Source organism: Drosophila albomicans, chromosome 3 (genome assembly GCF_009650485.2).
Source record: "Drosophila albomicans strain 15112-1751.03 chromosome 3, ASM965048v2, whole genome shotgun sequence".
Taxonomy (NCBI): Eukaryota; Metazoa; Arthropoda; class Insecta; order Diptera; family Drosophilidae; genus Drosophila; species Drosophila albomicans.
The window spans coordinates 41,011,433-41,025,879 of NC_047629.2; the positions used below are offsets into that span (position 1 = coordinate 41,011,433).

General features: G+C 36.2%; 2 protein-coding genes across 13 annotated transcripts in view; both read right to left on the reverse strand.

Moving 5' to 3' along the window:
• The window catches only part of LOC117570920 (phosphatase and actin regulator 4), a 138,160-nt gene that overhangs the window by 51,460 nt on the left and 72,253 nt on the right, over positions 1 to 14,447 (reverse strand). For 2 of the 12 annotated variants that reach the window (XM_034252848.2, XM_034252850.2), the window contains exon 2: positions 11,737 to 12,534. The exons of the other annotated variants lie outside the window; for them this stretch is intronic. In XM_034252848.2, coding sequence (XP_034108739.1) covers positions 11,737 to 11,773 — 37 coding nt within the window. In that variant the 5' untranslated portion in view covers positions 11,774 to 12,534. The remainder of the gene's footprint in view (positions 1 to 11,736; positions 12,535 to 14,447) is intronic. 12 annotated transcript variants of the gene reach the window in all.
• On the reverse strand, positions 3,121 to 6,475 carry LOC117571087 (pickpocket protein 11). Its single transcript, XM_052005295.1, has 3 exons — positions 5,488 to 6,475; positions 3,370 to 3,585; positions 3,121 to 3,276 (listed from the first exon to the last, which is right to left on the reverse strand). The coding sequence occupies exons 1-3, from the start codon at positions 6,473 to 6,475 to the stop codon at positions 3,170 to 3,172; spliced, it is 1,311 nt and encodes a 436-aa protein (XP_051861255.1). The 3' UTR covers positions 3,121 to 3,169.

Here is a 14,447-nt window from a genome sequence, read left to right on the forward strand (position 1 = left end):
CAGGGACAAAAAAAAGGACACTACAATTTTATTTATGCAAATCGCATTCAACTGTGTGTGTGTGTGTGTGTGTGGGAAAGTATCCTTGCTGGCCACAGTGGAGAGCTTGGAGCGACGACGACTGGAGGCCAAAAATGCCATATTAGAATTATGCAAATGAGTTACGAGAGAGGGAGAAAGAGTGATGAGAGAGGGAAGGGAGCTCAACTGATGTTGCGTTGCAAGTTCGTCCTGTGTGCACGCATCCTGTGCACGTGTCATCTCATGTGCGTTTTTGACGTCGTTCAGGATCACAAAATTGTGTGCGCTCTACGAATTAGCAAGCAGCCCTCCATCCCCCCCTCCACCTTAAAATCCACTTCAGGTTATGGCTTCGAGAGTCCTCAGCTCAATATGCGTTCGAGGCTGACAATAATGTTACTGCCGCCGGAATGACTTTGATTAAAGTCAACCAAAAATGCTGTTGGCCCCAACTATGTTATTTATGTATACTCGCATACACGTTGCACAATTCTCTGTGTGTGTGTGTGTGTGTGTGTGCGTGTGGCAAGGTGAAGGACATACGTACTTATAAATATCCATAGCCACAAAGTCCTTGCTGTGCTTTTCTGCCTTCTTTCCCTCAGCTGAGAATGTGCCTATATCAAACCTAAATGCCACAGCACATAAATAGCCTAAATTACGAGGGCTGTTTATCTGCATAAAATTCTAAATTAATATAGCTGCTTACATTTCATCGGATGCCCTCTGTCTAGACTTTGAAGACAATCTAACGGCCTGTTGCGCATTCAGTGAAAAGATTTTACCAATGACTTTCAATTATGCATCATTAAATTTGCAGACCAAATTGACAGATACATAATCTAGACAGCAAATACTTTGCCATTGTCACTGGTAAAAAAATCAAGCAAAAATAATTGGAGATGAGAAAGAAAAATACGTCTTCTTCAAAGCATATATTAATTTAAAATAATTTGTGCTAAACTATATTGTCGCTATTCCTAGATTTTTACAGCTAAACGTGTTAAATTCAAATTTAATAAATATATTTCAAATCTTTATAAATCTTTGTGAATAATTATATTCGAGTGTGACTGACTATGAGAAACTCTCAATACTCTTTTGTAATAAAATCAATTCATTGCGGTATTATTTTCAAAATATACCGAATTATACCGAAAAACAAAATTTTAGTATATCAATATACTGTTACGTTGAAAATATACCATAGAGTACACAATATACCAAATGTTCAATCAAAGCTCTAAGACGCGACTGCTTTAACAGTTTATTTGTCATTCCCTCCTTTTACAATAAGAAAATGAAATTATTATAATATTAGTATCATTTAAACACCCCTCGCACATGTGCTTAAGCTGCGACGCTAAATCAAGGAGAAGAAATCACTTAGGACCATGACGGTGCGGTGCCTGATAAGTTGGCGGTTTTAAAATTAATGGAGACGTTAGCATTGTTCAAATCGTTGGAAGCTAAGCTGAGTGAAGAGCAGTATTTGCCCATTTGCCCATTAAGAGAGAATGGGAGTTGCTTAGATTGCAATTCTGTGGCACACAATGAGTTGGCTCTGATATGTGTGTTGCCGCCACATTATACGTGATATATGTACATATTGCTTATATGACAAGCTTAAGTACCTCGACATCGAAAAGCACGCGCTTGACATTAAATTGATTATAAATATCCACAACACACACAAAAAAGTTTTCGAATAAAACACATTTCTCATGTGAGAAACTTGGTGGTGAGCTTTTGGAAGCTTTTAGTACGCATATACACCCTGTGACGAAAGCTCTTCGATAGAAAGCTGCTTGCAATGTTAGTTAACAGCGCCGTTAACAGTTGCTGTTAAGTATTCAAATTTTACATGTTCGTTAAACTTACCCACACAATGAAAAAAACTTTGAATGCACTTGAAAGTCATGAGAAAACTCACCTGCAATGAGAGAAAATGAAAACAACAATTAATTATTGACACTATTTTGTGGTTAAAAAAAATCAATAAAACAAGGTTAATATTCAAGAGCAGTCTGAATATGTAAAAAACTGTAGAATATGTGTTTAGATAATATTAAAAGTTTTGATTAAGATTCGCTTAATACATATTTTGATTAAGATTCATTTAATAAATATTATTATACATTAATATTCGTGAATAATATAAAACAGTATTTCAAATAATTCTTTTGGGAAACATGAATTGTTCTTTAATGACATTAGAGGTCTTTCTTAAAAAGATGAATTCTTTATTATATTTTAATAATTTTTTGAAAAATTTATTCATTATCTATATAAATATTTATTCATTTCATCTAATTTCTTCATTAAAACATTCAAGTTGTTAAATTACTATGAAAAACTCTTTTTTATTTCTTAATTTAAGTGCAAGAGTTTTTCTCTTGAATTATGCACACTTTTTCCATCTTTTGTTCCATAAAATTCTTTTCAATAGCCAAGCTAACGTAAACATATTTTTGTTCGTGTCCGCCGTAGCATATTTCAGCTGGCCATTTAGCCCTTTGCAAATGCTACAAACTACCATAACTCGAATTCCTTAGAGACCGCAGAGCTGAAATGCAGTTCCTGGAAGGCAATGGTACACAGAAATCAAGCATTCATGGGTCACTAATCCACCTGAGAATACAAGAAGCTATCGATTTTGTGTGCTTAACCTGACACACATATCTCTTTCATTTCAATTTAATGCAAGGCAAAAGGCAACCTGATGTATTTATGTACTACGTTGGTGGGTGGAGGTCATCAGGTGACCTTTCGCAGCTGCAAACTTAATGATCGCCATGTGAAACTAGATGAAAATATCTCTCAATCTATTTGTTTTTTCTTTGCACTCACTTTCTCATCAATTGCTGACGCTCAAGTAAATGATGAGCTAGTTTTTTTTCGTGTTTGTTCTCTCAAACACACGCTTCAAGTAGTTTGCCCCCGCCCCGGCCTCTCGCCCCTGTCCCAGTTGGGGCGTGGCTGCTATGAAGATAAATGTTTAGATGGATACATTGTGCCCCAAGCTGTTGACGAACGACTTAGGCGTATGTCCGACCAAATAAATCAAAACTAATTTCATTTGCTGTCACATATGGCGTATGCGCAATATTTATTATATGTATCTTCCTCTCATCCATCTGCCCATCGCTTAATGGCGCCAATTTTGCCACAGTCGAAATACCATAAAGTAAACAATCTCAAAGCCGCTGATAAACGAGCAGCCAATGCAAACACTCAAAACGCCTCCGACATTAGCTAAAGAGAGAGCGAGAAGGAGAGAAACAATTGCAATCACATAAACATAATTAAAACTCGATTCGAACTCAAATCCAATTATGCACAACTCACAGAGCAACTCATACCAATGATAGAGACCATCCTGGCTATACAATGGCACTCGCTGTCCACCATGGCGTATGCTCAATTTTGTCTCCAGCGGCTGCACATGCCCCAACAGACTTTGGCGCAACTCGTAGCGCCAATCGTTGCATGCGGGCAGACAGTGGACACAGCTCCAGGGCGACCAGTTGGCTGCGTGTGCGTGTGGCAAGAGAATCTCATTTAAAAGGGATCACAGATTGCCTCCCAAGTGGGACATTCAAGTTGTTCCTATGCCTGCGCCTGTGCTGGATCATCTTGGCCCATTTACTGCTGATAATCTCAATGTGGGAACTCCTTGTTTATCCCTGCCCTAGGGTAATACACTTTATAGCTCAATTCGTGGCGAAGAGTAGCCAAAAGAAAGCAATTTAATTACACTTTACAGCATTGCAAAAAAGCACAAAATTTGGCTATTTTAAATACTTTCATTTGAAGAAAGTTACATGTGAAGAAAACTACTCAAATTCTAAATGGAAATAACTCTTAAAACTTTTACTCCTTTTCAGTATTATCAAAAAATGGAAATGAATCAATATTAATAAATAATTTGCTAATTCGATATTATTCATAAACTACTAATTTCATTATTTTCTCATAATTAGAGAAACAAATAATACATAGGTAGCTATATTATTACTTTAAATGAATAAATAATTAAATGAAAAATAAAAGTAATAAATAAATGATAACTATTATTCTTTTCCCTTTTTCAAGTCTTTAAAAATTTATAGGACAAGTCAAAAAATGCTTAAGCAACTCTTTTTTAAAGAAACATTAAGGGTGACTTGAAAAACATAAACTAAAGTTACCATAAAACAATCTTTAATATTTTTTGAAAAGTTAAATTCAAGAAAATAAAGCGCAGCTTGCTTTATTGCCGTCTTAAAATTAAAATTCAAATTAAACACAAATATTTGAATTAGTTTTTTTTTTTTAATTGACAAAAGTGGCAAACGGAAATCCTCATCATGATAGTTGAATTTAGTTTACATTTATGCTAAATTTCTGAATCTAATTATTATTCGGTTCTTTGTTCCCGTCTTAAACAAAATGCAAATTTCAATTGCAAATAAAAGTTTATAATTAAATAAATTTCAAATGAAAAGAATAGTGCGCTTGACTTGACTAAATGTAGTTTTTATTGCTGAATCTTTTCTTTGTTCTCGATGTCAATAGAATTAAAATTGAAATCTTAAATTAATTGACAAAAAAGGAAAATTAAATCGTTAGTTAATTAAATGTAGTTTTTATCGCTACATTTCTCTCTCAATCAAAAACTAAATCAGTTCTTTTTTTCGAATCTTAAATAGAATTGGGTTTAAATCATAAATAAAAGGTTGTAATTAAATAACTTGCAAATAAAAAGTTTTAAGTCCCAGTCACTCCAATTAAATATAGTTTTTATCGCTGTATCTCTCTCTCAATTTAAAACTAAATCTGCCCTATATCTTAGTTTTAAATAAAATGGGCATTTAAATCATAAATGAAAACTTGTAATTAAATAAATTGCAAAAAAAGGTTTAAAGTCCCAGTCACTCAAATTAAATGTAGTTTTTATTTCTGCATTTCTCCCTTAATCTAAAATTAAATCTGTTATTTTTTTGTAGTCTTTCATAGAATGTAGATTTAAATCATAAATGAAAAAGCCATTCACTTGAATAGCTTTCTCATTAATAAAATAAATACGCAAATGAAAACTTAACTTGGCCATTAGACTAATTAAATGCAGTTTTTATTGCTTTCGCAGTCAGCGGAGCAGCAGCTGCTCTCAATCTAATTTAAAGTAAACACAATCAAAGCCTAATAAACCTGACTCTGGCAATTATATCCTTGAGTATCCTGCCAAAGCACACACACACACACACACATACGTAAGTGCACCCTTTATAGGTCAACTCAGATGCAGCAGAAAGCCAATTACAGCTGCCCAGATGAAAAGAAGTTTATGGTCAGCCCCGGATATGTGCTGACCGTAAGATATCCTTGAAACGTGACGCTACGGCTGCTGTCAAGAACTTTATGAGTGACCCCCCTTGAAAGAAGAGAGAGCGAAGAACACACTTTTCCCTCCCCCCCCCCACTCACCCTCTAGTTGTTGCAGGCAAGCCGTGTGTGTCAAGTTGCAGTAGCTGAAATTGTGTTGACCCACGACGCTGTAGTAGAAGGGCGCACAGTGGCAGGCAGCAAGCACCGCACGGAGGCGACACTGTGGCAAGCACAGCACCAGCTCAGCTGCCTCATCCGCAAAGTGACAGCCGCGCTCCGCAACTGGATAGCTGCGTAGCTGTTCATCCGCCTGCAGTCGCAAAGCCCGCACTTGCAACGCTTTGAATTCGCCAGCTGACACATGGAGACGTCCCAACCAGCCGGGTAAATGCACGCTGTATGCGGCTGTAAGTGCCACATGTGGCAGGTAAAAGTCATCGTCGCGCAACGCATTCAAACGTAGCTGCAAATGCTCCGTGGTAATGTTGCCGGCTTGCAACACGCAGCAGTTGCCCTCGATGGTGGGCGTCAGGCGAAAGAGGCTTGAACAATTGTGCTCGACTTCATCGATGTGGCAACTGAGCAACAAAGAGGCACAACTCGGCGACAGTTGCAACAATTGTGCACGCACATCCGCTGACCAATTATCACCCAGCGCAACTTGCAACCTGGTGGCAGCTTCAGCTGACACCGAGTTGGCTCTAAAGTAACCCGCCAGCAGCTGCAACTCTTGCAACCAATGCTCCGTTGTGTTGCCACTCCTTGCGGCAAGTTGCTTAGCGTACGCCTGCAGCTTGTGGCGACTCAGTTTGTTGCTGCTGCAAATCGTCAGCGGTGGCAGAGGCAACTCCTGCTGACTCACGCTCAGCGTAGACAAAGCTGTGATTGTTGGCCGCGCCAGGAATTGCAACAATGTGGCGAAGACCACAAAGCTTGCAGAGCAAATTCCAGCAGCAATGAAGAGAAACCAGAAGAAACGCTGATAGCGACGTCTGCGATTGTAGTACAACAGACCGAAGCCATTGAGACTCGTCTTCTTAAAGTACTCGACGAGCGTCACTCGCAATGCTCTGCTTAGTCGCGACATTTGCCACCAACTAAAAAGGGAATAGCAAATTGCATGTGTGTGTGTGTGGCAGGACAATGAGCAGCAGCATTTAAGCTGGCTTATCGTGATGTGGCAAACACGGAGACAACAATGTTTCACTGCTCTGATAATCGCGTGACAGGCAAAATTGTTGTCGCTGCTTTCGTGTTGCCCGCCATAAAAAGAGTCTTCTTCAGCTCACGCTCTGATTGCCATCGACACTCGCATCAACACAATTTTCGGGCATATAATTAAGCTCTTCAACAAGCTAGACAACACGAACGGATCTAAACATAATTTATTGACACAATTCAATAAGTAATTATTGACAAATAAATACTGTAAATAAGCAACACTGCATTACAGTGATAGTATATTGGAGGGGGAAAATAACTGCTTAAATACAATTTAAGTTTTAATCCAACTTAGAATATCTTAAGGGAGTGTTGTAAATTAGCCAATTTTCTAGTAAATTACTGACAAAATTTTAGTATATGCCGTAATATTTGGTATATTGATTTGCATTTAAAATATACTTATAAAAAAGTCATCTATTCTTAAAATAATAATATACCGACAAAATTGATAAATATATACCGAACTATATGGTATATATTTATATCATTTAAAATATACTGGTCAGAAAAGTCATTTAGTGTAAAAAAAATAATATACCATAAACTATATTTGGTACATTGATTTACATTTTAAATATGTGGTATATTAATATCATACCGGTAAGAAAAGTCATTTATTGTAAAAATTAATAATAATATACCGAAAACTATATATGGTATATTAAATTGCATTTATAATACACTGGAATAAAATGTCATCTATTGTGAAAATAAAAATATACCGACTAAATATAAGAATATAGCATAAACTATATTTGGTATTTTTATTTACACTTAAAATATGCCATGGATTATAAAATATACAAGATTGTCAATCAAAGCAACTATGACCCAAATGGAATAATGCAATTTTATCCATACAAAATTATTTATTTAATAATTTAATCTGATCAAGCAAACCTTCACATATGCTAAAGGCTTTAGTTATTATTGTATGTACTGAAATAGCGACTTTTCCATTTGCGGAAGAAATTGAGCTACTTACTATAAATTAAAATATTTTTATCAAACTAGTTGAAATATAGAACAATATATACCTAATTTTTAAACCAAAAGAATATACCAAAACTCTGTCCCCAATTCTTCAAAGCAAAAACTCATGCTGCCAGAGCAAACATAAATACTCGAAGATCAACACCACGCATTCAGTTATTTATTAAGTCAAACGACAAACTTCTTGGAATTGAATATTTCAATAAAATTTGCTGTTGTCAATCAAATCGTTAACACAATCGCAATCGCAGCGCAAGAGTAATTCATCGTAAGATTGCGTGTTTGCAAAAGAACGGCAGAAATTCTTGTAAATTATATTTAATTCAACAAGTGGGTAAACCATTTAAGGCAATGACTACATTAAGTTGCAAAAGTTTGTGTAGCCAAAGTCAAATGCCGCATGCGAACCGAGCAAACTCAAATAGAAGCCCAGCAAAGAGAACGAACACGCACACACACTTCGACAGATACAGATACAGATACATTCACAATGCCAGCTACAGATACAGATACATTTACATAGACGTCGGCAGACATGCAATATAACGAGCTTCAACGGCAATTTAGCGCACAGAGCGACAAAGCGCGAGTGAGAACGAGAAAGAGCGAGAAACTTGCTAATGCGACGTTGCATATTAATAGAAAAGCCGCAGAGAAATAGACTAGTTTCTAATTGGCAACACGAATTCGGAATACTCTGAAAAGTTTAATAATAGAAAAACGAATAAATAATATTCTATTAGTCAATTGTAGATAACTATTTGCATATCTCATTATAGAAACGTTCGCCGGCAATAATAAAGTCCATTCCGATAACTTATCTAGGCCATCAAAAAGATTGGCATGCCAAAAAAAAAAAGACGGACAACCTATGGCAATTAATTGATATCAAATAAATAATAATTAATGCAGCGTGAAGAGAAAATAAAATGCACTGAATGACACTTTAATTTAAAGTAACTTTAATCATTATATTTGTGATCTGCCAACTTGTTTAAAAAGTCAACTATATGTAATGATAATTTTTTTGGATATTAAAAAGAAAAACTTTAACAAATAATTGTTATCAAATAAAATATATTTAATGTAGAGAAAAGGTAAAGCATTAAATTTTATCAGACTTTGAATTGTATTGACCATTTAAGAATAGGTTTAAGACAGTTAAGAGCTGCCAACTTGCTTAAAAAGACTTATGTTAACAATATTGGTTAGTCACAAGAAAAGAGGAAAAACGTTGGCAATTAATTGTATTGCAGTTCAGATTAAAGTAACCAAAAAGCTAAAAGATACTTGTGGACTGCCAACTTATTGTAAAATTTAAGTTGTCTTTTGTTAATATTTGTATATCACAGCACTGTGAATATTTCTTTCAAACTGTAATTGAATCAAAAATGTTCGCTTTCACTCCATTAATTTAAAGTGCAATTCTGGTTGCAACTACATTGAAATTGTGAGCTGCCAACTTGCTTAAAAAGCACAAGAAACTATTACACTTTAAGAAATAGTTTCTCTTTCAAATATTTTGTGCCGTGAAGTGTAATGCGAATTTCATAGCCAATTGCCTTGGCATTTTTTTTAATATTCCTCAACGGACGCAGAGTATAACCAATAAGCGAGCTTGCCAACTAGCGCGTCATATATCCTCACAGCTGGCACGCCTCCCCCAACCCCTTTTCTCATTGCCCTTCTCTTTCGTTCGTTTATCTCGCTTCGCATTCCTTTACGAGTTACGTCAAAAAACAAGCACAAGCACACAAGTTGAAGCGCCAAAACGCAAAGCAAATGGCAATAGCAACAACAAGCACAACAACAATAACTGCGACTAGAGCACAATAAATTCTAATAAGAAGCGCACACATGCATTACACATACACTCACATAGACACACACATCAATGGAGATCCAATCGACGCCCACACAAAAATAATTTCCGGTTCAATTAAACGCTTGTTTATTTATTTATTTATGCGCTGCTCCCGCAAAGGCGGTGGCTGCAAAGATTTCTAGGTATATTTGAGGGAAGAAGAAGAAGGGGGCAAATTATCTGAGTTTTCTTTTCATTTTCATTTGCTGTTTAATTGTGGACCACAAAAATTTGGCACTAATTTGTTTATGAATGAAAAACAAAGATTAAAGCAAGCTGCGTTGCGAGTTGGCAGCGCCATTAAAATCAGACCACACACAGAGCACAGCAAATATTAAGTTGGCAGCGCTGCTGTGAGGATTGGCAGCACCAACATTAGTTGAGTACTTAAGTAAAAAGAGAGAGGGGAAGAAGAAGCTTCGTATCCTTTGCTAACCGCAAAATGATTGCATACTTTAATGGGCCAAGCACTTAGAGAGCAACTCGTCATGCCAGCGCTTTGCGCGTCTCGCCTTGCACTTCGTGCCACAGTTGGTGGCACATGCGATAGTCGGGTGCGGGTTTGAGGCGGATGCTGCAAATTGCAACCGTACTACAAATAGCGTTAAAATTGAATCAAACTAACTGAGAACGCCGTTCGTAGCGACAGAGGACACGCAAATGTGAAAGGTTAAGGGCTTCAGAATGTGTGAGTGTGTGTTTGGGGCAGAGACGTATCTGGGTTGCTCCCGTATGTGCCACATTTTTGTTGCACTGTGCACCGTGCACACGAAACAATGGCAAGTGTAAGTATCTAGTATACCTTTATGGCATGCACTTTGTGCAACTAAGTTTGTCTATAAAACTGATAAGAGCATTTATTTTAAATTGAATAAAACATAAAAGTTGATGTTATTGTTCACTCTCAAAGATGCCGCATGCAAAACAAGTTGCTGCAAATTATATTTCAGCAGAATGTCAAGGTGGAATCTTAGAGATAATAGACAAATACTAAAATGTTAATGTCAACAATCATAACATTAAATGACAAACTTAATCAACATTTGCATTTCATTTGAATGACATTTTTAAGGTAATTTTCTCATTGATCTTTATGAAATTTTCAGAATATAAAGTTGATAGAGTAAAATATATATAATAAAAACATGAAACTTCTATCTTTGAAACTACAATAAATATGGAGTTCTTAAAAAAATGACTTTTTATTTAAATAAACAAGACTTTTCCTATTTTAAAAGATCATATAAATGGGAATATTTATTGGAACATACTGTTCTTATTTTTAAAAATCATATAAGAAATAGTTGCAATCTTGATAAAACTGATGGACTCATTGAATACTCTTTAACATGAAGAAGCGAAAATAACTTTGCAACGTTTTATGAGCAGCAAACTAAGCTATAAACATTCAATATTCCAATAATGATAAGATTTTACAGTCCGAATACGCATGATAACTGTAAACTATAAAAGCGGGGCGGACATATTTTAGCAGCTAATGAAACTAAAACATAAAGCAGAAATTGCGCTAAAAAAGTGCAAAAGACAACTAAAAATCACTTTGCACTCGGGCGATTCACACGCATACAAACACACACACAGTCACATAGTCACACTCGCACTCAAATCCTTTAAGGCAAAAAGCAAACGACAAGAAATAAAGAAGAAAACACACAAGCACACGCTAAGAAAGAGGAATATAAGACAAGTATAAAATCTCATGCATTTTGCACACACAGATTTTACAGGGCAATAAAACGGGCAGCGCTGTCCACACAAAAGCAACGCGAAGCGAAGCTGTGAGCGACTGCCATAAAACTGTTGATAACATTGCCATAAACATAACACACAGCGAGTGAGAGAGAGCACGCCAAGAGAGCGCACGCAAATGAGAGAGCATGGTGTGGGAGTCGAAAAGAGAGCGGGAATAAATGAGCGTAAATTGTTGCTACACGTGCGCATGCACTCAAACTGACTGGCGACACGACGCTTTGTGACGTCGTCTATGACGTTGGCAAAAGCCAAGAATGCGAAAGTGCGTAAAAAGCAAAACGCAAAAGAGAGAGAGCGGAAGATGAGTTGTGCGTCGCTAAAAGACGCTGCTTGCAGCGCTGTCGCTGTATAGATATGAGTTGCCTAATGAGCGGAAGGAAACGCGACAAATGAATGGGAGAGGAAGGGAGTAAGGCTGTAGTGCGAGAGAGTGAGAGAGAGCGCGCGTGTTAACGATGCGCGCTTCTTCATATGCATAGCACAGGTCGACATACCTTTGAAACAAGCACAACCCATGATGTAGCCCATCATCAGCGTGGCTTTGAAGTCGCTTCTAAGCTGCTCAGCGTTCTTGTTGTTGTTTTTGTTGTTGTTATTGCTGCGTCTCTTATTTCGGTTCTTGTTGTTGTTGTTGCTGTATTTCTAGTTGTTCGTGTGTTTCTTGAGCTTTCATCAACGTTGTGCATCAATTAATGGCAGTTATGGGAATTGTTGATAGTTGGCGAATCCTTCTCCACGTATTCTCATGTATTTTTAAGCACGCAATCTGTTTTTATTGCTCTTTCAACGTTATCGCACTTTATGCAATATGAATGTGTGCGATATGTGTGTGCGTGTATGTGTGTGTGGCCCCTTAAAACATTTATTTTATTTATTCACTTATTTATTGTTATTGTGATTGTTGTGACGACAAGACAAACTTTGATTTACACTCGACTTTGTATCACAATTTGCTGGTTATTGTTGTTTTACTTGTTGTTACTGTTGTTGTTGGTGTTATCTTCCTGATATCGGCTAATAAAGCATATTCACTTTAATGATTTCACTTCACGTCTTATTATTGATTATCACACATTTTGCTGTTGCGTTTTCTTCTTCTTCAATTTGTGCGTAAGGAAAGAAAATTTATGCTCTTCGATGATTTCACTCGTTGCGGCATTTGTTGTTGTTGTTGTTGTTGTTTTTTGATTTTTGTTGTGTTGTGCGTTTAAATTTATTAAATTTGATTGTGCTGTTCTTTTTTTCTGTTTTTCATTATAATTTATGCTTTTTACAATATCACAAAAGAATCACTGGACACGGCGTACAATTAAAAGATTTATATTATTTATATGTATATCGAAGGAGATTCATCATAGCGTAAAACAAAAAATTCATTTTGCTTTTTATGCACAATTGGTTCGGGTGACTGAAGGTTGTTTAATAATAGCATTTTATATGCGGTGAAATTACATCGAATGCTTTCAATCAACTCATTTTATTATTGCTTTGCGGTCAACTCGGTGCTTGCCCATATCATAATGGCATTGGCTTAAATCATCAATCATTTCCCATTTTCTTTATTTTTATTTTTTTTTGCTGTTTCGTCAGCGGGTGATTAATATCGTTGAAGCATGCAAAACAAATATTCTAAGCTCATTTTGTGCGAGTTATCGACACAAGAAAGCTTAACACAATTTCGTTATGCTTTATTAGACTGATAAATATTACCTAATAATAATAATTATATTCTTTCACAACTCTTTAAAATCTATCGATATGTTTTCAATGAGACTTTAGAATATAAAAAGCACATACAAGACTTTGAAATAAATAAAAGTCTTGAAAATCCCTTCATATGTTTGCATTGCATTTTAAGCTCTTAAAAAGCACATGAAAGCTTTTTGGATAACCGAGCTGCTACTGTAAAAACTTTTATACTTTCATATTTGTAATTTATTTGATAATTGGATTAGCCATGAAAAGGTTGTTGAATAACAAGGCAATTTATACACCAAAAGCGCATTAAAGCTTCAGTTTATCATTTAAACTTTGAAAACTGTATGGAAGACATACTATATTTAAACTCCATAGACCAGAAAAATGCAACAAACTGTATCAAATTTAAAAATTTCTACAAGCTCATTAAAGCTTCTTAAACAACTTTCAGTTTATCATTAAAAGATTGAAAACTATATATGTATAAGGCATATTTATGTTTTATCACATATCTCAAATGTATATGATTGAGCTGATTAAAGCTCACGGTATATATTAAAGTAAAGCTTAAAGCTGCTTGAATGCCTCGGCTACGCAATGCATCCAAAAGAGAAAAGCTACAACAACTTAAATAACGCCAATCAAAAATGACATTTTAAGCAATTAATAAATACTAGAATAATCCAGTCACGCACTTTAAACAATTGCAAGTTTAAAACAGTTTCTGTTTTTAGTGGTTTATCACTTTTGTGGGATTATCGCTGGGTAAAAAAATGACGAGCACATCTCGAGAAAACTGACACCAGCCACAAAAAACACTTGAGCAAAAACTGGCGCGACGCCTCCGAAACAAATTGATAAAGATTATAATCCAAAAGTCAACGCGACAGGCACGACATGGAACCGAGAATCAGCGGCTGGAAGAAGCGGCTGGAACACTGACTAACGGACAGACAAAAACTGAATGCATTGATAGCTTCGGACAATAGCGGCGAAAATTCAATTGAAAATTTTAATTCATTTGAGAACGAGAGAGGAATGGAAAATTGAAATCGGAATTGGAATTGGGTGTGGGTCCGTCGATGACAAAAGAAAACGTCAACAATGCGAACGAACAGCAAACAGAACAAGCGAAAAACAACGAGAGAGAGAGAGAGAGAAAGAGGGGAAGAAAGGAAGGGGAGAGCATTAAATACCGGAAGCTGCAGCGTGACAAATTTAGCATCAATTGTGCATAATTAAAATACAAAATATCTCGCGAGACATTCGCATCAAGTATACGCCACCATAAAAGTGAATTTCGATGCGAGAATTATAATTGATGACCAAACGGAGAGGCGCCCACCACACACACATTCTCAGCACTCTGTTCTCTGCTGTTCTCTCTGTTCGATGTGTTGTTGTCTGTCTGGTCTGCTCGGATTACTCGCTCTCCTACTTTATATATTTATATCGCCATCTCTCTCTGTCTATGGGGGCCTTTTTATGATGCCCCCAACCCCGCGAT